Source organism: Acanthopagrus latus, chromosome 22 (genome assembly GCF_904848185.1).
Source record: "Acanthopagrus latus isolate v.2019 chromosome 22, fAcaLat1.1, whole genome shotgun sequence".
NCBI classification, from domain to species: Eukaryota; Metazoa; Chordata; class Actinopteri; order Spariformes; family Sparidae; genus Acanthopagrus; species Acanthopagrus latus.
In genome coordinates this window covers 2,157,240-2,182,087 of record NC_051060.1, presented here as the reverse complement: position 1 = coordinate 2,182,087, position 24,848 = coordinate 2,157,240, and the positions used below count along the sequence as shown (strand labels likewise).

Genomic DNA, 24,848 nt, shown 5'->3' with positions numbered 1-24,848 from the left:
TACACCCACTATATTTGACTGTCAAATTGTGTTTTCATTTTGTGAGTCGTGTTTAAGTTACTGCTAATGAAAAGTCGACAATTCCTGATTTTATTGCTTAATATTAAAAGCTATCAAATAACGTAGGACTTATATTAGGAAGAATTTACAGGAAATCACATGTGTTTATAGTCCAATTAGCAAATCTTTGTTAGCAGTATACTTATAATGTGGTGAGAAAGAGTATTAACAGCCGCTACTCTGACTGCTATTCAAACACACAAACTCAAGCAGGTAACCAGGCTGGGCTGATGTGCCAATTCAATTTGAGTCGAACCATGTATGGAGAGCCCTACTGATGGGAAAACTAACCTAATCCTTTACACTTTATAATGTTGTCTTGGGGAAACAACAGCGTGAATCCCTGTAAGGGAGTCATGAAAACAGCCATTGACACAACTACAGCTAAACTCTGCAGAAACTTTTTGAGTCTGTTGAAAGCTGGTTGCAACAAAGACCTTATTTAATGTGCTTATTTCTGAGTAGACAATAGTTGCAGTCAGTTTGATTAGCCTTTAATAGACTGCCTCACTGTTTTTGTGGTTTTGAACAACACAATAAATTTGTGGAGTAGCTGCCATGTTGAACTAGGTCATGGCAACATAAAAAAAAACTGTCACTGTAAGGATGCACATGAATTCAATCTAACAAGTCAAGTAAATAAGTGAACATTCTCAAGCAATTCAAAGCATTGGCTTGTGGCCCCTGATCCAGATTGTTCCTGTCTTTTTTTTCCTTTCTCCACTTTTGAATGGACCAACTAATGGCTATCACACCAGCATTTATACAGTCAAGAAATATCAAGACAAAATAAATTCATTACTTCTGCCAAGGAGGTTATGTTTTTGTCCAAACCCATTTTTTGTGGGTTTGTCAGCAGGATTACACTAACATAACTGAGCAGATTTCCACTAAACTTGGATGGCGGATAAGTGATGGCCAAGATTAGACCTCATTAACTTGTGCGTCAGATTCAGATAAGGGGACTGATCCATCCAAGATGATGTTTTTTTTAAAATTGCACTAGTGCATTGCCAGTAGGAAGCATGTATTCCTTTACAAAAGTGGGAGGTTAAGCAGCTTTTTCATGGATGGCCAAATGAGGCTGTGTTTGAAGGTGGGACATCAGGGATATAATTGGCTGTTTTTGACTACTTTTGATTTTATCATTATATTTCACCTTAAAAACTATTTACCTTGCCTTGTTTGGTGTCAGTATTTTCAGCACAACCTCACATGTGTGACTTTACAGTTATTTTTTTCATTTTGACATACTGTATTAACACTATGGACTTAAAATCAGAAAATAACATAAAATCAGAGTAGGAAAAAGTTTGATTTTTTACTGTGAAAACCACAAATATGTTTAATGAACCAATTGCATTAGTTATAATGCAAATATAAATTGTTGTTTGCTAAATCTGTACATAAGTTTTTGAAATGTACAAAGTTATATGTAACTATTTACATTTAAATGCAGGCAGTGCCTCAGGCTCAGGGCTCCTCAGCTCATTCCTGCCTGTTCCACATTCAGCAGTCTCCTCCTTGTTTTGACTCACAACACAAAATACGACTTCACTACACACTAAACACACTACACTTAACACTATATAACACACTAACTATACACTCCAAACACGCTACATGTCACAAATCTTTCAGCTCTCAAAACTCGCCATCACTGTCACTGTCTGTATCACCGCCGGTGTCCCTCACACAACAAAAGCCAGTTTTTACCGTTTCTTCCTGCACCAGACACTAAGTCCGGTTTTGGACGTGCCGGTGCATCCAGTTTGTCGACTCGGGAGGTGGGCCGTGTGGGTTAGCGGCTAGCAGCTAGCTACACACGAACATCCACAGATTCCGATTCCACTTAGTTGTCCTTGCGTATCTGGATCTCCTCAGACCAGAACAGACTCGGTCCGGACTCGTTTAGTCTCATTAATCCACAACAGTCAGTTTAGATGCACAGAACAGAACAGGACCAAACCGCCGGCAAAATCCTGGTCCAGCTCGCTGCTGCAGGTATAAATCTGCTTGTTTCTTAAGGTATGTGGTGGAAGTGAGCTTATGATACTGAATCCAGCTTGAGTGAGTTAAAGGGGTCTGTTGGGCCCTGGTGGAGGTATGTGCTCTACTGAGTATCATCAGTGAGATCAATTAATTGCTTGCAAAGAGTTCAACTTTGACTTCAACATACTATCTTGTGTGGTTGATCAATTCTAATTTGTCATCAGAGGGAACTTCAGTGGGAACAGACAGTTAAATATTAGTATTGCATCAACTCTGTATAGACTAGTGGTGTCCTGAATTTGATTCTAGATCCAAAACTAAAGAAAATGAGATTTCAGTTTCAATCATAAAACTCAAAAGCAGGATTAATGATTTTCCCTTTTTTTCTCTCACCTACTTGCATGCAACGAAATAACAAACAAAACAGCACTTCAAAGATGACACAGCTTGCTCACTATATTTTCTATCTTTTTCTTCTGTTTAGAAAACATAAATAACTGTTGTTGATGCTTAAAACCAATTACCACAATTGTGATCTTAAAAATCTTTTAGAAATCTGATTCAATATTAAAGGATTCAGAATTGGGACAATAATATTGTTTCTTATTTATGTTTGGTTTAGACATATGAGCTGAAAGATCACCAATACCATTCGATAGCATCACTGAGGCTCTCCAGGGTAATTATAAGTCACTCCATGAGTGAGAGCGCTCCCTCCACCCTCATCCTAGTCTGCAGGAGCAGACTATGTCACACAAAGACACGTGGTCACGGTGACCATAAGAGGTCTAAAAACTGTACATCTGGACTTGATATGGTGCATTTGTTGGGATATTTTGAAGTGGGTATCCGAAAGCCATTTCTCCCTTAATTATTTTGACCTACACAACTTAGAGACTCAGAGTTTAGTATTTTTTTAAATAACACATCTAAATGATGAAAATTATAACAGTTAACAAGATCATATTGTGAAATGTATTGGATAAAATTAGATTATTTGATTGGTATGGAGGTGAGATTACATATTAATGAGGCCACATACATGGCTTCACTAAAATAACAGCACTGTCAGGACGTAGAAATATGAAATTCCTTGCTTCCTGCATTGTCTCCCAAGAGTCCTCAATGAAGATGACTCCCAGCATGCTTTTTGTGGCCCCATCGTAAGCTATTGTTTATGGAGATTGCACCCTGAGATGGGAGGATCATTCATCACTGAAATGCCATAAAGCCCCTATGATTAAAAGGAACCTGGCCTGACTTGCTCAGAATTTTTACACAGTTTGCTCTCTCTGCTTTCTTCATAGTTTTTCATTGAATCAGCAATATTCCGTCAAGGTGGATACTCATAAATACATTTAAGCTGACAGTTAGTTTAACTTCTGTACCAAACTCTTGTTTAAATTTGCAGTGAAACTTTTGAATCAGTGCTTGTTTTGTGTGTTTTGGATGTTTTTCCAACTTTTTAAGGTGCAGAAGTGAATATTCAATGTTATGTAAGGCTTTATACACAAAGATATGATCTTCCTGAGATCAAACCTTGATGTATGAATCCTCACAGATTTCTTAAGATAGCTCCAGCTAAATATAGCTCTGGTTTGGTATAATGACAGATTGCAGTATCCCTCACGTTTGAGTAACTGTGCAACTGGCGTCACTGTCCCCCACAGTGATCTGCACACGGGTGTCTAAAAACCACCATCCCCTTCTTTTCTCAGCTGCCATTGTTCTTTGTGTCGCCTCTTTTCTCTGCTTCAGTAGCATTTCTTCACGTGGTGGGAAACCTTTGGAATAAAAAAATTATTTTTTGAAAACCATGCTTAAAGTCACTTATCAAGAGTCCCAATCATATATCATGATAGGACACCAAACACTTTACAACAGCACACCCACACTGATTGAGTTGCTTTGGTGAACAATGGCTCAATCCCATTTCCAATTTTTACTTTCAGCCCTTGTTTTCGAATGCCCCCTTTCCCCTGAAGAAGAGTTACAAGGTGCAGTGGTTTAAATTGCCCCCTATGAAGTGGGACAACCCTTCATATCATATCAAAATGATTAAACGTCATCACATCTCAATGCAAAAACGCTATCTAATCTTCGAGTCCCAAGTAGTAAATGGGCAGAGTGTATGTGGGCAGGCAGGTAAATATACAAACAGGTGGCCTGTCCCACGTTTTCTTATTAGCTGAATAAAATGATTGGATGGGCTTGTTAGAGGCTTGTGAGAACATTTGATTTATAGAATGCTGTCAGGATGTTAAGAGAATTTGTACACATATAACTTATAATGCCTCTTGAATAACTTACTAGCTTTAAAGAGAGAAATAAAGTGACATTTTTTACACATTTAGAACATAAATGTAATAGATTGTACATATTCTGATATCATAGGGTGACATTTTATATGAATTTGGAACTGTCCAGTTGCCTGTGGCCAAGGGTTTATTTTTATTTTTATTGCATTTTTTGTTATCATTTCCAGATTCTTCTCCTCTGTCACAGACCAAAGGCGTAAAAAGAAAAAAAAAAAAATGTGTGCACCATGAAGGACATGATGCAGCAATTTGCGGTCACTCTGCTAAAAATGGAAAGTCCACAGACAAAATGACCCGGCCAGTGTTTTCCACGTGGTTCCAACAGGTGCCGGAAAAGACTGTTTGTCTGGAAGCTTTTTGAAGAGAAAATACTTGAGATTATAGCTTCTCTTTAGAGGTCCTCTCCATGTGTCTTTCATATACACTGAGCTTGATGCTCAATACGTATAGTGAGAAAATAGGTACATGTATCTTTCATGGGTGTTTTGATAGCCTGTGTCTTCCCTGCTCATTAACTGGGTGATAAAAACAAATACACTTATAGATTTTGTCCACTCATCAGAGTTGGTATGGTTGTTTGTGAAACACTCCTGTGCTTGGCTCTAATTTACACTGCAACAGTTGATTTGTGTATCCTGTCAGGTCTCTTTGATGTGTGTGAGAGACTAAGCTGCTGCCGGTCACGGTTCTTCCTCTGGCACTGGGCAGCTCGCCAGCTGTCCAGGCCCGGCGCCCGGCCTGCATGGCACGGTGCCTAGCCACTGGCCTGCAGGCCCTCAGGGCTCTTCAGTCCTACATTCACAGCCAAAGCAAAAGCGGAAGCAAATTTTACTTGACCGCACACACACTGTATTAAACTGGCCCTGGTGGTGGCCCGCGCAGAGTTTAAATAGATGTCATCCTGAGGCTATGTCAAAGCTGGAGTTACCCAAACTATAAGAAATGATAATTTCAACAAGAGTAAAACATGGTTCACACCAGGTTTATGATCACAAGCAAGAAAATCCTAGTGGATGCATCTTTCATAGATGATGGACAATTATGCAGGAAGGAATTTATTATACAGAGCAGGCCAGACCCTAGTATCAACAGACTAGAGTTTCCTCACTAAGGACTCACTGGATCCAGAAAATCTGAATTGAAGCCATCGAGAGCAAAAGTCCTGACTTCCTGTCTGTTGCTGTTGCACTAGTTTCTATACCTCAGTACAAGCAGTCATTGGGGGTTTCATACATTAATCTTATTCCCACAGCTTTCTACCTGAACTAGTATGTGTGGTAACATGACGTACTGAAAACTTTTTTAACAAAGGTCAACTGATGCATGGGAGGCAAAATAGCTGCTCGCAGCCAATGTGGTTTGTTAGCTCCGCACCGGTTTCACATATTACCTTTTAGTTCCATTCTTGCAACTTTTGTCTAGCTTGGTTTGTGTGTTGGTGAGTGTCTCTTATGTCGACTCAAGGGAAAACTTAAATCATCCATTCAACTATCATGGAAAAAGCCTCAGGCAGAGGGCAAAAGGGCCATGTCTGCTTATGGCTGCTTTGTTTTTTGCTCTTGTTTACTACACCAGGAAGAACACCAAATACCTCTGCTAAAATGCCACTCTTGGTGGATAGAGTACAATTGAACTTTTTTGGCCACAGAGACCTTGCACTTTACCCCACATATTGGCACAGAAAAGCAGCAAGGGACATGGTGTGGAGGCAGCATAACAGATGAGATTAATATTTTTACTTCTACTTCAGTTGTTCTCTGACCAATCACAATGTTCGACTGTGGAGGTGGAAAACTCTGTTTTCTGTGGATGTCCTCTGAACATCAGCCTTTGAGCACCCTGTAGAGATGCAAGGCAGATATTGATTTTTCTGCACGCAAACATAAGGAACTTAGGTATTTCCAAACTGTAAACCATGCAAAGATGGTTTGTAACTTAAAGTCTAAATTGAAAAGAAAATTTTGGCTCAACATAGTCACTCCAGCATGTCCTGGGTCTTCCAGGGGACATCCAGTACAGATGCCTGAGCCACGTCAGCTTGGTTAGGGTTGCCCTGAGCTGGTATAAGTCATACCTGAAATCTCATGAGCAATGCATTGAAATTAATACTTCAGTGTCATCCCTTCAAAATAGTAATTTGCATGCACCACAGGGCTTCATCAATGGACTGCTGCTATTTTGCCTATACAATAACGACCTACCAGACAGCTATAAAGACAGTTTTTGCCAGATGTATGCTGATGGTGCAATCTTCTACGCATCGTCAAAACCCCGCAACAGGCTGCAGGGTTAATGAATCGGCAGGTGGTCAGTGTGTCTCACAGTGGCTACAAGATAACCTCATAACTCATAACTCTGCAAAACCTTTTGTAAAGTAAAAGTAAATCAGTTCAGATATCCAGGCGTTGTCATGGACTACCAGTTAAAATTCACAACAAATCTCAGGAAAGTGTCCAAGACAATGTTGATTGCTAATGCTAATTCATGCTAATTCTAAGTGCTATATCGTAGGCAACTGGACTTCTTCAGTTCAAACCAATTGGAGGGGAGTTGCAGGCTATTAAACTCTGTGGGAGAGTCCCTACAGAGTTGCCAAGGACAGGTGTGAGCTCTGAGGTTAGGTGAGCCCAGGTATGAATGGTTATCACACTGTCTGGGGAGGAAACCCCTGTTCAAAGATGATTGTTCAAGTTTGGCATAGATGGATTCCTTTACTCCTTTTTCAAACCGTCAGTCTTCCTTGACCAATATGTTAACATTGTTCTCCTCAAAGGAAGGATTTTTCTCCCTCAGATGTAAGTGGGCTGCAGAGTCTTGGTCTGAGGAGTTGGCCATCCTGTGTTGTGTCATTTGTTTATGGAGAGGTTGTTTTGTCTCCCCAAAAGACCATCAAGAGTAATCTGAATTGATTTTTACTTATAAAATTGTGTTTACCAATTAAGGCTGTCATACAATTTATGCACACCATGATTTAATCACACTTTGTGGAGCCAGGGCACCTGATCAACAACGAAAATTATAGGTGTCATTACACAAACAGGTCCTGGAAATTTTGAATCAGAAGCCAATGAAATGGCACCATGGCAAAATTCAACAGAAGTGCAATATATAATGCTTTAACATACAATAAATCTCACATTTGTAAAACTGATTTTTGTGTGTGAGTGACCTTGCCCCAGAACTAGTCAGTCAAATAATCTCTAAAATACTCACAAGGGGTGCAGTGAGTAGAGACTGTAAACCAGCAAAGCTCAAGACAGCCTTTGACCAGTACTCTTTAAAGTTAAAGGCTCACGTATTTGGAATACCCTACAATCAGAAATAAAAACATTAACTAATAGTAAAGCTTTCAAACATACAGCAAAAATATGGCTTAAACAAGGCAAATCTGTTGACACTAAATTGCATGTTTTATATGGCGTAGCATTTCACCCTTTTTCTCTTTGTTTTCGTTTGTTCTTTGTTGTTTCTTTCAGTAATTATTCTTAGTTGTTCCTACACATTACAATCTGCTCTGTCTTTTTTATTGTTAGCTTTTAAATATCTGTGTGGGTGCTTGTCTATGGCTGCTTAATTGTTTGTTTTTATGTCTATTTTAGAGTGTTGTATCACGTGCTTAATACTGCAAAAGTCTATCTAGGGGCAAAGGACAGCAAATTAGCCATGGCTAAAAGTCCAGCCGTTGCTTTTTAATTAGATGGAACAATGCCTGCATGTATTGTCCCTCTCAAATGAACAAATAAATGCATTATGTGTTAGGGCTGGATGATATTGCCATGTAATAGTACTGCAATACCTTTAAGCTGTATCCGATTCACACTGTATGTCAATTTTTTGGAATCTCTTCAAAAGCGCTTCATAAATGCTAGGACTGTTTGACAAAATCAAATGTCACAGTATTTTTTGAGAGAATAGTGTTGCAGAAACGATTATTGGTGCCTTAACAATGAGATTGCTGTACGTTTCCTGGTCCATGTTTCAGCTGTGTTCTTGGGTGGCATATTTTAGCATCTGATCTCTTCAGCATCAAACATAACAAAAAGGATGGAAGTGAGGTCAGTTGTTGTTTATGCTTTCACACACATAAGCACGACATGGGATTTTGCTAAACCCCCCCTCACTGACCTCCCTGGCTGTGAGTAATGAGGCAAGGCAGGCACTCTGCTGCAGGCTCCCAGAGGAGGACCTGGCACACAAACTGAGGGTCATATGTTGATGTGCCAAACTGCTGCTTTTGTTTGACTGAAAGTGAAATGGTCTGTGGGTACAATTAAAACTTCTGAAGAGTATTTTGAAAGTCAGAACCAGATGTTTACATCTGGGACATTTTCAAAGGTGTGAATTTTGGGTTCTCCATATTGGGATCTTAGCTTTTGCTTGTTTGTGTTTGCCGTCATCTTCTGGTTAGGGTTAGGGTTACCTTCTCCTGCCTTTTCAGAACTGAAAATCTTTTTCCTTTTACAAGCTAGTCCTGTGTTTCACCACAGGAGGGCAGCATGGCCAAATGTTTCTAACTCACGGTGCAGGAATTTCAGGAAGTGTTTGAATCGATCATCCACATTTTAAGTCCAAGCACATGAACCAAAATGTCTTTTTTTGTTTCAAATTCTAAAATGAAATAGGGCATGCCCTAAGTTTCAAGTTCTCCTGTGGATTTGAAGGCATTGTGCTTAGCTCTAGAAAGTAGAAAACACAGTGTGTGCAATGATTAATTGATTTAAATTAACTGCCAACTATCTCTTGATTTCAACCAATTCCCTGATTCCAGCTAGTTAAATATGAATATGAATATACTCTATAACAGTAAACTGAATTTCTTTGGGTTGTGGACAAACCAAGACTTCTGAGGACATCATCTTGTGCTTCGAGAAACCCTGATTGACATTTTTCACCACTTCTTACATTTTATAAACCAAACAACAAATCTCAATTAATCAAGAAAACAAAGACAGATTAATTGTCTATGAAAACAGTTTCTAGTTGCAGCCCCTCCAATGCTTTGTTAACACCTCAGGCCTTTTTATTTACTTCAGGATCAATAAGCCACAACAACAACAACTGAGACTTAAAGTACAGTAGAGGTGACATAAGTTACAATCCCACGAATGGACAAACACCAAAAAACCAAATACCGCTAAATCTGAAGTGTTGACCAAATGTGGTGCATCAAAAATCATGTTCAGTGAGTTTTGTCCTTCACTATGTTGTTCTCAGATCTGTATTCTCGCTTTGCCACAAAAATGCAACTCAGTAGAGCTTTTTGCTGTTCACACTCATAGGCAACCATCAGAACCGTGTTTTGTGCCAGGCAAAAAAATCCACTAAAACATTAAGTAGAAACAGAGTCTTTGAAGGTGTTGTCACCCCGATAACACAGCCTGTTTGAGGCAGGACTGTTGCACTATTATCTGCCTCTCTGTTCCCTATATAAGGTACAACTGTAGAATAGGGGTTGATACTGTTTTACCTCTGAGCCAGCAGCAGAAATATGAGTATCACCAAATCAATGTCTGTGTCCAAAGAGTGCGCTGTTGTGCTGGCAGGGCAGGACAGGGGCCTCAGGAGCTCCTCAACTGAATGCTGGCATGCTACCCAAATCACTCAGTGCGTTTACATGACACTCGAGAAAACCTAATTACTGTGTTAGTCCGACTATGATCGGATTTGTAAGATGCACATATACACCTTAGTCTGACTAAAATCGGACTGGATCGGATTTCTCGTTGCCAGATTAAAACACCTAGATTATTCCATTGATAGTAGCATTACTCCTGCATGTATACATTCTGTCAGATTGGATTCGGATTTTACGTTCTGTGCAGGCTCAAGATTTTCTTTCCCAGGGCCATGAGCTAGAAGTAGAAGGACAGCGGCGGCGGCGGCTTTCCTCCGAAATAACCGCCAGCAAGAGTAGTTCATGTAATTATCATTTACACCATATATGAAATGTACAAGATGTAGCTTTGTCTTGCTCTTCATACGCCATCCCTCTTTCATCGTTGTGTCGTAGCCAGAGGTGGCTCTATTACCACCAGTTGAAATGGGAACAGCGCCACCCATCGTACCAGAGTATGACATGCTTCGGCCAATAATTAGATTTTCTCACTGGCATGTATACTCGGACAATTGCTATGGCTGTAATCTGACTAAGCTGTGCATGTAAACATACTGACTGGGGTGGCATTATGTCACCACTGTTTTGTACATGTTGCCAATCAGAATCAAGTGCTTCCATTCGTAATACATAATGTTTTATTCATGTTTTCTTTATTACTATTCATGAGGCTTTTCTGAGAATCAGAGGTCTAGAGTTATATTCTGTGATGAGCTGGGATCGTGTAACACAGATCATAGGACTGCCATATTTAGCTCTGTACAGTATGCTGACAGGATGTACTGAGGGGCAGCTGGTGGGTTTCAAAGTGAGGAAAGCCTGATGATGGTGCCTCAGAAGTTAAGAACATGAAACTGAGCTCTTCTTTTTCCTCTGTGAATACAAATGTAGAAGATTAACACTACAGATTAGCTGTACAAAATAAGAAAAAAAGTAAGCATTCGCTATACTCTTTATCCTAGCTTGTAGAGACACAAGACTAGGAACTGGTTCAGCACATGAACACCCCCCCCCCAAAAAAAAAAAAAAAAGCCTTTAGACATTTGCCTCAGTCTACAAATGTTTAGTTTTTTGTTGAAAGAAAAATATACATACTTTGATGACTGACCGCTAAAAAGAAAAGTTGAGTCATTGTTTAGTCTGTTGAGATTTGTGGGGTTCTCTGTAGAAGAAAATCCATTGTTATGGGGTTTATCTTGCGCCTGTCTTAAAACTCATCTCAAGTTCCGAAATATGCATTTGTTAAAGATATCAGAATGTTTGTTGTTTTTAACCATGTATCACTGTGTTGATTTTGTGGTCTGATGTGTTTCCTGTTACAGACACAAAGGTTGTCTTTATTTGACAAATATATGTTATTTTAAATGTAACTTATTACTGTGTGAAGCAACCTTGTCTCAGTAATTATTTTAAAATGTACTCATTTGGTGTTTTGATGATAGAGGTGTAGAGTGCTGTAACATATGTACAGAATATTCTGTAGTACATCAGGGTTGAGATCCCATGACTGACATACATGTTACAGAGCATGATAGTCCCATATTGTGACTTTGAGATCCATGTCTAACTGCGTTTGTGTCTTTGTACAGAGGATGCAGGGACGTACTTCCCCAGTGTGAAGAGGGACCCAACCCGCTACCTGCAGCCCTGCTCTGACTCCGTCAAGACCTGGCTGCGCAGCATGAAGAGTGCTGGGAAGGTCCTCCTCCTCATCACCAGCTCCCACAGTGACTACTGCAGGCTTATCTGTGAACACATCCTGGGGTAAGACTGCCCACACAGCACTGCACCGCTCCTTAACAAGACCAGGACCTGGTCTACAGCGCTTACCATAATATCCCCCAAAGGATTTATAACCTGAACGTCTCCGCTCAGTCCAAGCTCGCAGTTTATGGTTTTCCCTCAACTCACAACATTCCTTACTGCTCTCACATGCCATTAGTCATTCCTTAAACCAATACTGGCTCACATGTTTGCCTTGGGTTAACAGCGTCATCACATACTGTACATATGCTGCACTTATATACAACTGACTTGCCATCGGCATGGGGTGAATATATACTTGATGTGAATTTTCACTTGTGAAATGTTTTCCTTTAATACTATGCCTGTGTTCATTGAACTTAAATGTAGAACCCACTTTGTCCTGATGTCACCCCTAACCTTGCTAATGAGGTTAACAAGGCCCTGATTAAAGATATGTCTCTTGTCCTTCTCTGTTATTCTTTTTCACTTAAAATGCCTTTCTAAAGTCTTTCTAAATTGGAGTCCCACATTAAAATGCTAACACATATACTTACTGTATGTACACACATAGTTATTCAGTGTTCACATACATACTAAAAACCATATTGCAATCAAGTAATCATGTAACATTAGTACTCAATGTTTTATTTATAGTGCAGAGAAAGAGCTTATTGTCTTTGCACGCTTGCTGAAGCCTAACACTGGCTTTGTGCATTACTGACCATCCTCTGTTTGCACTGTGCTTATTTTTGCAGTCTAAGCCCTGTTTTACACTCGATCAAGCAGCAAGAGAGCTTTGAAAAAGCACAATGTTCTTGTTGCTGCTGTGTTTTTTCTCACATAAGCCTGTCTTGTTCTTTGCAAGGTGTTGTTATCTTACACAGCTCTTGCTGGTTAGGAGGTCTTTTTTTATTTTCATACTCAGAGATGATTGTTGTCTGTGGTCCAGCAGAGGCAAAAAGCAGGTCAGGGTAAAACTGTTTTGCTGTGGATGCCAGCATGGGGCCTCTGTGGCCCAGCGCTCGCCCCACCCCACCCCAACCCCTCTCACCATTTCCTGTGAAGTAGCACGCAGCCCGGTCATTCCTGTTGTTCCTCACCCCTTTCCACTGCTTCCCTGCTGTAACACTGGCTCCCCCCCTCCCCCTCCCCGTGTCTTTGACCTCCAGAACCACAGCTTGTGTCACCTCCCAAGGAGAGCAGCTAGAGCCCCAGCTGCGTGTCAATGTGTGCGTTCAAAATTGGGTTCAGGTCAATGCTTTACAAGGTCAGGAGCTGCTGATTTACGTTGTGATAGCTATTAAAGGAAGTTAGGCCAGCTTCATCTTACCAGAGGTTTTATTAGGAGAACTTTGCTTTTGACTGTTTCTGCTTTTCAGCTGCTCTGTTTGAGTACCTCCCCGTTTCTTTATGGAGACACTTTGATTTAAGTCAGCACAGGACCAACGAGATCGTGTCAGCACTTCAGTGTTGAGAAAGCACTTTGTTGTGAAAGACAGCTCTGGTGCGTCACTCCACAGTAGTCTTTTTTTCCAGAGAAGACTGTCACTTGCCTCCAGGTGCTTCAGTGGAATTGCACCGGCTTGAGGCCAGTGACAGTCAGCTGTCAGAAGTAGCACAACAAGGCCAGAGTTGTCCAACGGGAAGTACTGGCCGAAACCCAACAAGCTGTCCAGAGAAGCTGCTGTTACTTTTTGGCACAGCTAACTACATAGTTTATTGATTTGTTAGTTGGTGTTAGATCTTCTGATCTGTTGAACTTCTATTCTGGCCTAAATGAAGTGATAACAGTCCAGACAGAGCCATGGATCTCCTCTGATGGTGTACAGTTATCGTCAATGTCAGTTCCAATTGGCTCAGTAAGACTGATGATTCAAGATATGGATTAACACATTTTTACTAGTCAAAATACCTTTTAATCTATAGTATAATTATGTTACAAATGTTGTCTTGGATCTATTTATATCCAAAGATCTAACTAGTAAGGTCCTTTCAACCAGTCCTTTTAAGACATGAATTGTTTAAATTGACTTTTGACTTTGACTAACAACTCAGTTTCAGCATATGTGAGCTTTAGTTGTGACTCATCATCCCTCCACTTCAAGATATCTTGTGTATGTGTAATATCTTCATAATTTCATTGCAACAAGGATCTCCATCTCGATGTGAATCAGGGGTCATAATTGGTTCTTTAACACTGAAGCACCTGGAGCCGTTTGGGCTCCTAGCATAACGTTAGCTTAGCAAGGTTCCAGCATCCACAGGAGAGCGGCAGAGATTTAGAATAACAGAAAATGGCATTCGGATAAGCAACTGGGATTTTTGCCCCAAGCACTGAAACACCAGGGATTTAAAGCACTGACCATGTAACAATAATGTTTCTGGTTTGAGTTCAGTTTCTGGTAGTCTGACTTTATTAAATGGGCAAAATGTGAACTATGGCAAGAGTTTTGGTTTAAAGGTCCCATATTATGAAAAACACAGTTTCTCTGGTTTCTACATGTATAAACCGGTCCTCCCTGATCCTGCCAATTCCCAGAATGAGGAGAACAAACATTTCCTGCACATGGTCTTCGCCTTTTTCACAATTTCACCTTTTTTTTCCCAGAAATTGCTGTTGAATAGGTAATTCTGTGGACAACATATAAGTTATTCTAAAATATTCTAGTCATACAAGTTCTAACATAATAACTGAGCACACATGAATCAACTGTAAGATCAGTCTCTTTTAGGTAGACTGAGTAAGTATGGAAGGCTGTTCTGTATATACAATGTGGATGCACAGACACACTTTTATGTATCATGTTTTGTTACTTATGAGTTCCATGTGAGAGCTCCTTCTTGTAGCTATGTGGGAGGGTATACTGCCCTCTCAAAGTGTTTACTTTAACAGTCTAAGTATTCCCCCACAAGCACTGTAGGTGTACACTGTTTATTGCTCTGTGTTTTCCATCATCTGTACAGACTGTTTAGCTTCACTGAGCTACGGTGTTTGTGTTTGTTTAACCCACTGTATTGGATGCTGTCCATGCATTGTGCTTGACATACTTGCCAGAGGCCTATCTCAGAGGCTTATGTTGTTTCTCTGGCTGCTAAAGGAAGGATTTTGAAGAGCTGTTTGATGTCATCATCACGAATGCCCTGAAGCCTGGTTTCTTTTCCTTGGTGCCCCAGCAGAGGCCCTTTAGGACCCTTGGTGAGTACTGGCCCACTGCTCTCATGCTCCGTAGTACTTCATCTGCCATGTGCTAAATCATTCAGTCTTTCAATTGTCAATACAGGTTTAGAGCTTTTAGCAGCTTAGAGCTTTCAATATATATTTTGACTGTTTATTTCCAAGAATGATCATTTGAATTTCCTTGAAAACTTTCTTTGTATGATGTGTGTTAATATTCATTGCATATATATATGTGTTTTTTTACTTTATCATTTAATGTTTTTCAAAATACATAATTGTACATTTACTGGTTTTATTTTGTAGGTACATATTTGTTCCATGTAGACTTCAAAGTTTTATATCTTTGTGTGATACCTATTAAGTACGTGGAGGCCAGCTATAGGATTTTGCAATGGCCCATACATTTAATAGTAGACCCATTTGCAGTAACTACATACATACACATCTTGTTTCGAATATGAGTATATCATAGGGAACAATAGAACAGTCCAGCTGTAAACTCCTTCAACTCACAATTTGAAATTAAGATTTCAAACATCTGTTAGTTATGTCAGTAAGATTTATATTAGCTGCCAGCATTCCATTGGCTCAGATTCTTGTGATCACCAGTTCACAGGACAGTTCACAAGTCCAGTTCCCCTCCTGGGCTGTCTTCCATCTCATATTATCCCAGGAATCTGATCCTGGTTGCTCATGTTGAAGGTGTGCGCTGGCAGGGGCAGCTTGCTGGAATGCTTCCCTCATCTGGATTGTCTTCCTGCCAGCAATAACACTGGGGATGCATTATGTGTGAAGACGGCATGATCCACTCTCTGAAATATTCTTTTCTCCCTCCCCCTCACTCTTCCTGAATTTTGCCACGTTGGCAGAAAAAAGCATCAGAACTTGCTCTTCCTCTGGCCTCCACACATACTGACCATTTCTGTTTAAGTTGGAAACATCATGTGTTAGATTGTATTTAAACATTTTCTTTTTAATTTATTAGCTAATAAAGTTTAGTTGTAAGAATTTGACAATGAGAGTCACAATAAGAAAACAATTAAGTAAGTAAGCAGTATACAGTCAATTATTAGCTAATACATTAGTAAGGAGTCCTATAGTCCAAAGACATGATGAGTCACATGACACATGTGTTAGCTCAGTGATACACTGGGAACCTGTCTGAGTGTAGCCTGCCTCATGGTTAGTGCATGCTGGGATAGACCTGCAGACTTACTTGTAGAAAAGTTTAAAAAAAAATGCATGGATGCAAATGGCACTTGTAATGTCACCCAGGTGTTGAGGCTGTCATTGCCAGATTTAGTTTGGGCTTCAGAAGCCCACCAAGAATGGTGAACATAGGCTTTTCACAAAACATTTAACACAGGACTCTGTGTTTCCCTGGAACATTCTTTACAGCTCCATAAGGTTCTTATACAAAGGACATGTTGTTCACTGCTCTACTAAGTAGGATACAACTTAGCAAACCTGTCCAATCTGTTAATTGAACCCTTTGACTCAGCTGTTAGCCAGACAGGCTAACATTATGCAGGCACGATTCAAAGTCAATAACTTAGCATTTGGTTGACAAAGGAAATATAATGTGATGTTATGCTACCTCTCACAGCTTGCAGGACAGGATGATACACTGAAGAACTACATTCTGTGTTAAGACACTATATTCTTTTTAATGAATGTATCCCTAACATTGAGGTGTCTCCAGTTAGCTGATGCCAATGCCACTCATGTTAGTTATGTAGAGACAAGCCCTTGTCCACAATATCACAGCAATGAAGGCTCTCCTTTCTGCCGCTTTCTTTGTTCACACTGAATTGTAAAGCTGGTCCAGTGCGTCATTTCATACAGCATGCCAACCTTGTGAAACCAGAAGGTGTGACAGTACACATCACAACATAGAGACATGCATCTTTTTAAATGTGTTACTACCGATTTAATATAATGTCCTTGGTGTTCACCCGGTTTCCACCTGTATGTTGTTTATATGTATAATCACATGGATGCAGTTCTAATGTGTTGTGATTGAGATCCTGACCTGCTATGCATTGTGGAACGTGACAAAGACACGTTTTTTCTCTGTTACATGGCATAATCGCCATCAGTAAACAGCAGACGCTGTCCGACTCTCTCACTCAGGAGGGGGGTTGTTTTCTGGGGGAAAGTTCACTGAAGTCTCGGTCAGGAGGGCTGACCATTGCAGTGATTTTTTTCGAGACAGTAACTACGTCAACAGTTGGTGAGAAAATGTTTTTTTTTTGCCAGGGACAGACGCTGGTTTTCAGGCAGAAATGTGACAAATAGTCTGTAGGACAGACAGGATGACAGATGCTTCTCCACGTATAACTGCAGTATTTTTTTTTTTCTCATATAAGTTGCCAAAGACACTACCAGCTATTGTGTTACTGTTGTTTGGTCCTTTAACATTGGTGTAAGTGTTAATTAATGCAAATGTGAAACAAGGTTAAACTACCCTTGGGCATTTCTTTTTTGGTAAGCCTAAGGCTAAAAGTATAGCTGTGCACACCCTTGAAGACTGTGTCTGTAATCCGCAAATAATAAGTCAGAGACAGGTGTTACAAAAATCACTCCATAAACTCAGGCTCTATGAGATATCGCACATCATCATCTATTTATTTCAGGAAAAATGCCACAGACTGTCATCAAAGCTGCTGCTCATCTGGGCTGCATATTTGGCACTTTGACCTCCAGACCACATACCACTCATTCTTCTGTTTCTCAAGTCCAGTGTTCTCACAGCTGTTACCATAAGTGTGTGTGTGCATGTGTGTGTACACATCAACATGTGCAGGTGCTCATCCCTGCTCTTTCTCTCTCCCCTGTCATAATATTTATAGCATATTTGACCTCAGTTTGAACCTGTGGTGACCTGTACTCTATAGCACCATGGTTTTGTCAGTGAGAGTGACTTCCTTTAACCTGGTGCTGTTAAATACCAGTCAGTCAAAATAAATACCACCATCTGTCCAGAAGATCACTTGGGTGCTCTAATGACCCTGATCATAGATTACTGCATAAATACATTTTAAACACTAATCATAGGTCAGTTAACTATGCTTCACAACTCGTGAACTTGGTGATGACCAAGATTGAACTACACATTTTTGCAAGTCATACTTCAGCACTCACATCCAAAATTCTGCTTACACTTTGCCTGGTAATTGCAGTAATTACATGTGTAATTGCATTACATATGTTACTGTATCTGTGTCACATTTTTGTCTTATCTTAGGTTCTTTGACTTGCCCTTTGAAGTAAGTTATAGTTAAAGCTTGTAAGGCTATGGGTGGTGGAGTTGGTTCTGCTCCCCAGGAGAAAATCTTGCACAATTTAAAAGTTAAATGCGTCAATTTTGGGCACTTTGAGTGAATATTAAGACGCTATATCATAAATAACATGAATGTAAATCAGAAATTGTAGAAAATATAAGATCATCAAAAAAATTGGTGATTAGTCCAATCATCAAGATTCACTGTACTATACAACTGGCTATATAATGTTAACACACGCCTATAGGCTATAGTCAACCTCATAGACCCCTATAGACAACATCACTCCACTGCTTTCAGTCTTGTATTAGTCCAGAGTCGTAACTAAGCCTTGACTCGATCATCATTGCTTTGTATTGAAAAGATGTATGTCTACACCTGTGAGCTCTCTATCTTATTGCTATATTGTTTGGTCCGTCTGGTTGAGGTTGCTGCTGGAAAATGTGAGTTTCGTTTCATGAACAAGCGTGTACATGAACAACGCGGTTATCGTGCTGCAAGTCTTGAAAAGTCACACTTCCACTCGAAAAACAGCATCTGTCCCGGCAGCAGAGCCAGGTGGCTCCTGCACTTGAATGGAGGTAATTATGTGACGTGATTTAGAGCAAAAAACTTGGACTCACCATGTCTTTGGCACTTTCCAGGATGCATCGTGGGTCAAGAGTCCACTTGTACCATGACAATCTGATGAGATTATTAGCGAAAAATGTGCCTATATAGATTTTGATATTTTGTCATCATTTGACAGAATATTAGAGTATTGAAACAGCCTGATAGTTTTCTGTGCTAACAAATAATGCATTACTAGTTGTGTTCTATAGAGATCATGAGAATCCACAGCTCAGATCTCTGTATAGAGTTTTGAGAATTTAAGAAGGCCATATAGAGTCATGGTTCTGCACAGCCTGACTGTATAACTCCAGTCTGGAGCTGTAATAGGTCCTGTTAAGTGTCCTGCCATGGAATGGTAAACATTTTTTAATGTTACTGCAAGTCACCCGGCAAAAAAAGCAGCTTCTCTGTTTGCTCATGGTGAGGGATAGAATCAGCACAACACTAACTGCTGTCATTCAACAATGAACTTGATAATTTACACTAAACAGTTGTTCATGTAATCCATCCTTAGAATGTATGCAGCACTATGACTTCTGTGCTTTCTAGTATTGCTACTTTAAGTCATGAGTATAATTATCCAAAATGATAAACAGAAATCATTTAGTTTAAAGCTGCACTCCTTGCTTCTACAGCAACAGTAATTCAAATGATATGCAATATAAATATGGTCAGTTGTAGTGACAAACCAAACCCCCAGCTCTACAGAGCTTATTTCTAGCAACTTTCACATCATTGTTCAACCTCCCACAACTGCACTGCTTTGTTCAAACTCACAACCTGCATCAGCCTCTTTTCAATTCACAGCACACAGCTGTTTTCAGCTGTGAGTGCATCCTAACTTAGCTGTTGGAATTTGTATAGACAGCCCTCTGTTCAGGCTCCAACTTAGTTTTCATTCCCACAAAAGAGAGCTCTTCTAAAAGAGCCTCCTGGGAGTACACTTGAAAATGCCTTCTTGGTGACTTGGTCTGTATGACAAAACCAAGGTCTTCCAAAAGAACTGAAACCATTGTAGTAAGGGTTTGGTCACAGTGAAATTAGAAAGACAGCAAGTCCCACTAACTTTTTCTCTGCTTGTTCACTTTACATATCAGTATAGACCTATACAGCAGAGCTAATTTTTTGTTAATTTTGTCACACAATGTTGTGATTAGAAATAACGATTTTTATCAGCTTCACAATGTAGGAATGTGTTTATATAAGTTGTTTCTTCCTGGTTTTGGTATTGTGCAGAATCAATCTGAAAAAAACATTTTAACGTGGAACAACTGTATCATGAATTCAGCTGAACTTAACCCAGTTTAAGTGACCACAGAGCGCAAGAAGAGACTAAACCAAGCGGTTAGGAGAGTCACCTTCTGTATAACTTTATGTTGTCACTTTATTGTGTTCAGTCAATGCTAGATAGTAGCCGTTGATTTTCAAATCTCTTTGTGAATGCATTGTTTCTTAATTGTACATGTTGTACAAAAACAATGTCTTATAACGGGATTGTTCCATTGTTAGGATCTGGTTAGGATTAGGCATATAAACAAGTGGTTAGGATAAGGAAAAGATCAATGTATGGGTTACACATATCACTCTTTGTGACCCCTCGTGCAAGTCTTGCAGTTTTGATTTTTACCAAGCAAAGGTAAACATTTTCCATCCACAGGCAGGCTTAATGGATCATTGGTTTGAAATTTGGTCCAGATATTTAAGGTCTGCAAAAGAAGACCTTAGGGTCCATGTACGCTTCGTATTTTTTTCTGACTGCCAGTATCTTCTTTTTAATAGTTCCCGTTGTCTGAGGCAGCAGGTGGCCACCCAGAGAAAAGGCACAGCACCACATGTCTCTGTTCCAACTCACCTTTTTGTGCGTCCACTCCTAGTGCTTCAAGTTTAAAATCTCAACTTTTCTGAAAGGCGCTGGTGACGTCACCATCACTCTTTTTCTTTTTCCTGGTGTAGGCAGTAGTATTCAACGTGTTGTTTTCTCCTCCACATCATGTCAAGCAACCACATCCTCCTTGCTCTGATGTCCCAATCTCAAATAAAAAACAGACAGCAAACTGCAAAGAGGCAGTGTCATGTTGTCAAGATATTGTTGTCATGGAGACAAGATGCATGTGCAGCATTTTTTTATCTTGGCACACAAGTGCTTGACTTCAGTGCTCCTGCCCCCCCCAAAAAACGGCCTGTGAACACAGGCCCTTAATGATGTTGGTAATCAACTGACTTTTCATCTTTCGCCACCAGCAACTCACATTTTCACTTTGGCCAATATTTTGTTTATGTTGAAATACCTGTAAAACTAATGACATTGTTATCAGCCTCGGCTGCACTTACTGTACTTGTACTTGTACAGTACTTGCTGTTTAGTGCCAATTAGCAAAGCTGGCAACAGCTTTCAGATCTGCGACAAAAACAGGTGGGGTTAGGGAGCCATGCAATGAGCTACAGCCAGTAAGAGCAGACACAAGCAAAACTACTTTACTGATAGTGTTGAGAATGAGTCACAACCTCTCTATAGTCTGATGGTCCAGAAGCTTATACTTCTGTTTTTTTGTTGTTGTTTTTTTTTTGCTAGATGATACCTTTGTGTGTGTGTGTGTGTGTGTGTGTGTGTGTGTGTGTGTGTGTGTGTGTGTGTGTGTGTGTCTTCCACTAGAACAGCTTGTTGTTTGTTAATTCCATAAACATAACAAAACAAAACAAAAAAACAGAGGAAACTTTAATCCTATCATTAGTTGGACTTTAGTTGGAGAAACATGTAACTTGCAGCCAACAAGGTAAAATCCTCAGTAATCATTCATGAGTTTAGGAAGGCAGTGTTTTTCATGGCTGAAAGCATGGCTATGACATTTTTGGAAGGTAAAATTAGGCTTTGGAAGTGTTCCTTGCTTACATGTGATTCATGATGGAGTTGTACTGAGACAAGACCAGTCACAAGCACTCACACCTGCTTTCACTCACAACCTGGTTCCCCCCAACTGCTTAGCTGAGGTGGTAGCTGCTGGAATAGAGAATGCATCAAGAACAGTCTAGTGGCCTGTTTTCATATATATGAATTTTGCTTGAAATGAGCAGTTTAAAACCCAGTTCATACATTTTCATGTATCCTTGGGTTTCTTGGATATTAAGTACAAACTTTAATCAAGTCCACTGAAAATAGGCAAAAAAAGACATTACTTTGTGTTGCTAATCATGACAACCTTTGGACAGTTCTCTTTGGAGCCCCAGGTAGGAACCTCTGAATTAGTGGGTTCGTTGGAAGCAGTCTTTGTCCACATAATTTACATTCTGCCTTTGCTTTTGTGTTTCCTTATTGCCTTCTGGTGTGTGCTGTGGTGAGGTTGAGCTGACGAGGTTTGGCGCTGGATGACTCGAGGCTTTGTGGTCATGTAACAGGTTGCTGTTTGGTCAAACTGTGGTGTCTGATTCTCTCTCCTCTCATTCAGTCAGTGACGTGGAGGAGAGCGAGGGGCTGCCATCGCTGGACAAACCTGGCTGGTACTCACAGGGAAACTGGCCTCACCTCCATGAGCTGCTCAAGACCATGACAGGAAAACCAGAGCCCAAGGTCAGCCAGCCACCTTGTACTGTGTGTTCTTGGTGCAAGCAGTCAGACCTCTGGCTGAAAGACGTCTCAGGCTCACTTTGATGTTGACTCCAACTTTTTTGGCAGAGGCTGACAGAGATGAGGGTTTCATGATAAATCAGCTCAGAGAGATTCACAGTGGTGTGATGAGAGAGGGAACGTGGCCCTTGGCATGACGTTTGGACAGGGCTGCCGTGTGCCAGCATGCTGGGCAGCCGCAGATAAAATGTGCTGCCAGATCCCCTCATACTTCATGCTGTGCATACAATGCAGCCTATTCTTAAGGACGCTTTCTGCTCAAATCAAAGACCTCTTTTTACCTCTCAGGCATGGTAGAGTACCTTGCTTGATAAAAGCAAGATTTACCTTCTCCGTTCTACAGACCCTTGTTTACATGCCACAGTGCTTCTGGACTGAAAATAAATGAAATGAAACACTGGTGTCCTGATTAGGGTTTTTAGAGCCAACCACCAACTGTCACCAATCAAAATCTTGTTTCTTTACTTTATTATCATATATTGGCCAGAAAATCCAAGAATATATATATGTTTTGCAAGCCATTGATAGTTACTATGGTGAGAGCAATTTTGCAAAAATTGATTGACCTAATTTCATTTTAGTATGCTACATTTAAACACCAAACCTACAGTAGCCTCTGGCTACCTGCAGAACATTGTGTAACATTATGTTATATATATATATATATATATATATATATATATATATATATATATATATATATATATATATATTAGAGGTAGAAAATTAAGGGTAATGCAATGAATTTAGCTAAGAAGTTGCTAGTGAATGTAACTTCACTGTCAACCATTTAAAGGTTTGTAGCAGGGCCCGGTCACAGTGACATTTCAAAGCATTGTAGAGCTTGTAGGTATTATAGTCCACAGTGCTAACCAAAGACAGAAACATAACACTTATAACCCCCGATTGTTCAGGTCAGGCTCAGGCACAGCTGAGGCAGCCCAGCCTCAGGGTCCACCCAGCAGTACCCGTTATCACACATCCCTCGCTCCTTCACCCCTCCTCCCAACCCTCTGCTCAATGCCTCCTCTGTTTCCAAGCCACGTGGAGAAAGCGCTACTGGAATTCAATGTCAACCTGCACTTATTGCTGCTTTAAACACTTCTCTGGGGTGACCTGAGGCACTAAGTGTTTTCACTTCTCTCCACTCTCACCTGACAGGACTTAATACAGGTGAGCTGAATAGAGGCATTCAGGGAAGATTTCAATTCCCTCTTGGCACAGAGCTAAACAGGATGTGGTCAGGTGGAGCTGATGAGTTATGATCATAGACGTTCAGGCCCGGGTACAGGGTACATTCTATTCTGTGAACAGAGTTAGGATTCAGGGCTGTGACAGTTGATGACTGAATTGTGATATTCCTTTTGCAAGCCAGCATATATGGCTTTGTTCAACAGGTTGATGATTTAGTACTACCTTGGGAGCCCAGGATCACACTGAGTCATACCCTTTATTAAAAAAAAAAAACTGTAATGATCCAATTCTGTTTCCAGAATGTTTTACGACTTATAGAAGTATAATATTTGGTCCTAAATGAGACTAAATGACAACAGGGGTTTTGCCCTGCTGTCTTGCTGACCTGCTATGCTTGTGCTCCAGGCCCCACACAGTGTGCAGCACAAATAATGGACTTGTTAAGGCAGCGTTCAGCCCAAATCTGTCGTAGTGTTGAAACACTGTAGGGTGGTGCAGCGATGCGGGAGTGTCAGTCCAGTATGTGGGAAGTGTTCGGAACCCCTGCTGATCAGTTTGCTGAAAGGCAAAGCTGCCATGTTGTTATGCTTTTGTCCACACTGATGGATAAAAAATAAGATTGAACAATCGAGATAGGAGGCATATCATTGCGGTATGTTTTAAACCGGGGCAGAAGACCAAACCGAGTGATCGTAAGTGAAACTTATCGCTCCACAGTGAAATGTCAGATGAGTTCCCTCTGTAGCATTCAGCCATGCTAAGAAGCATGCCTGCTACTGACCAGTTCTACTCTGCCTCTGCAGGTCCTACAGTGATTGTCGACTTCCACAGATAACAAAAAAGGTGTTTTTAAACCAGTGCACTGAGTGAATTACACATTACCTTTACACTCCACTGTGGTTTGATCGCCAGCAATGTGACTGGCCACAGCAACGTGACGTTGGGCTGCGTTTCGCCAACTTGTGTGTCCAAGTTACATGCCTGGTCAATATACTGTGCAAACACAAATGGTTAAAAGTTGTGTTTATTAGAAAAAAAGCACAAGTAATGTTCTACTTTAGAAACCTGCTTGTGTGCAATCCTTTGAGCTTGAAGATCTCCTACTCGACAGATGAACATCTGCTCCCTGACCTGTCGCTCTCCCATGTTCACGGCCTCTGCCTCCACTTCCTCCCTGACCTGATGATGTGCTTCACTCTGGTGTGTACATGTCATCAGAGTCAGCGAT

At 40.4% G+C, this 24,848-nt stretch overlaps 1 protein-coding gene across 2 annotated transcripts in view; it reads left to right on the top strand.

The window, feature by feature from the left end:
* nt5dc1 (5'-nucleotidase domain containing 1) overlaps positions 1 to 24,848 on the top strand; it is a 77,823-nt gene that overhangs the window by 37,718 nt on the left and 15,257 nt on the right. For both annotated transcript variants that reach the window (XM_037085500.1, XM_037085501.1), the window contains exons 7-9: positions 11,574 to 11,748; positions 14,829 to 14,926; positions 22,248 to 22,369. In XM_037085500.1, coding sequence (XP_036941395.1) covers positions 11,574 to 11,748; positions 14,829 to 14,926; positions 22,248 to 22,369 — 395 coding nt within the window. The remainder of the gene's footprint in view (positions 1 to 11,573; positions 11,749 to 14,828; positions 14,927 to 22,247; positions 22,370 to 24,848) is intronic.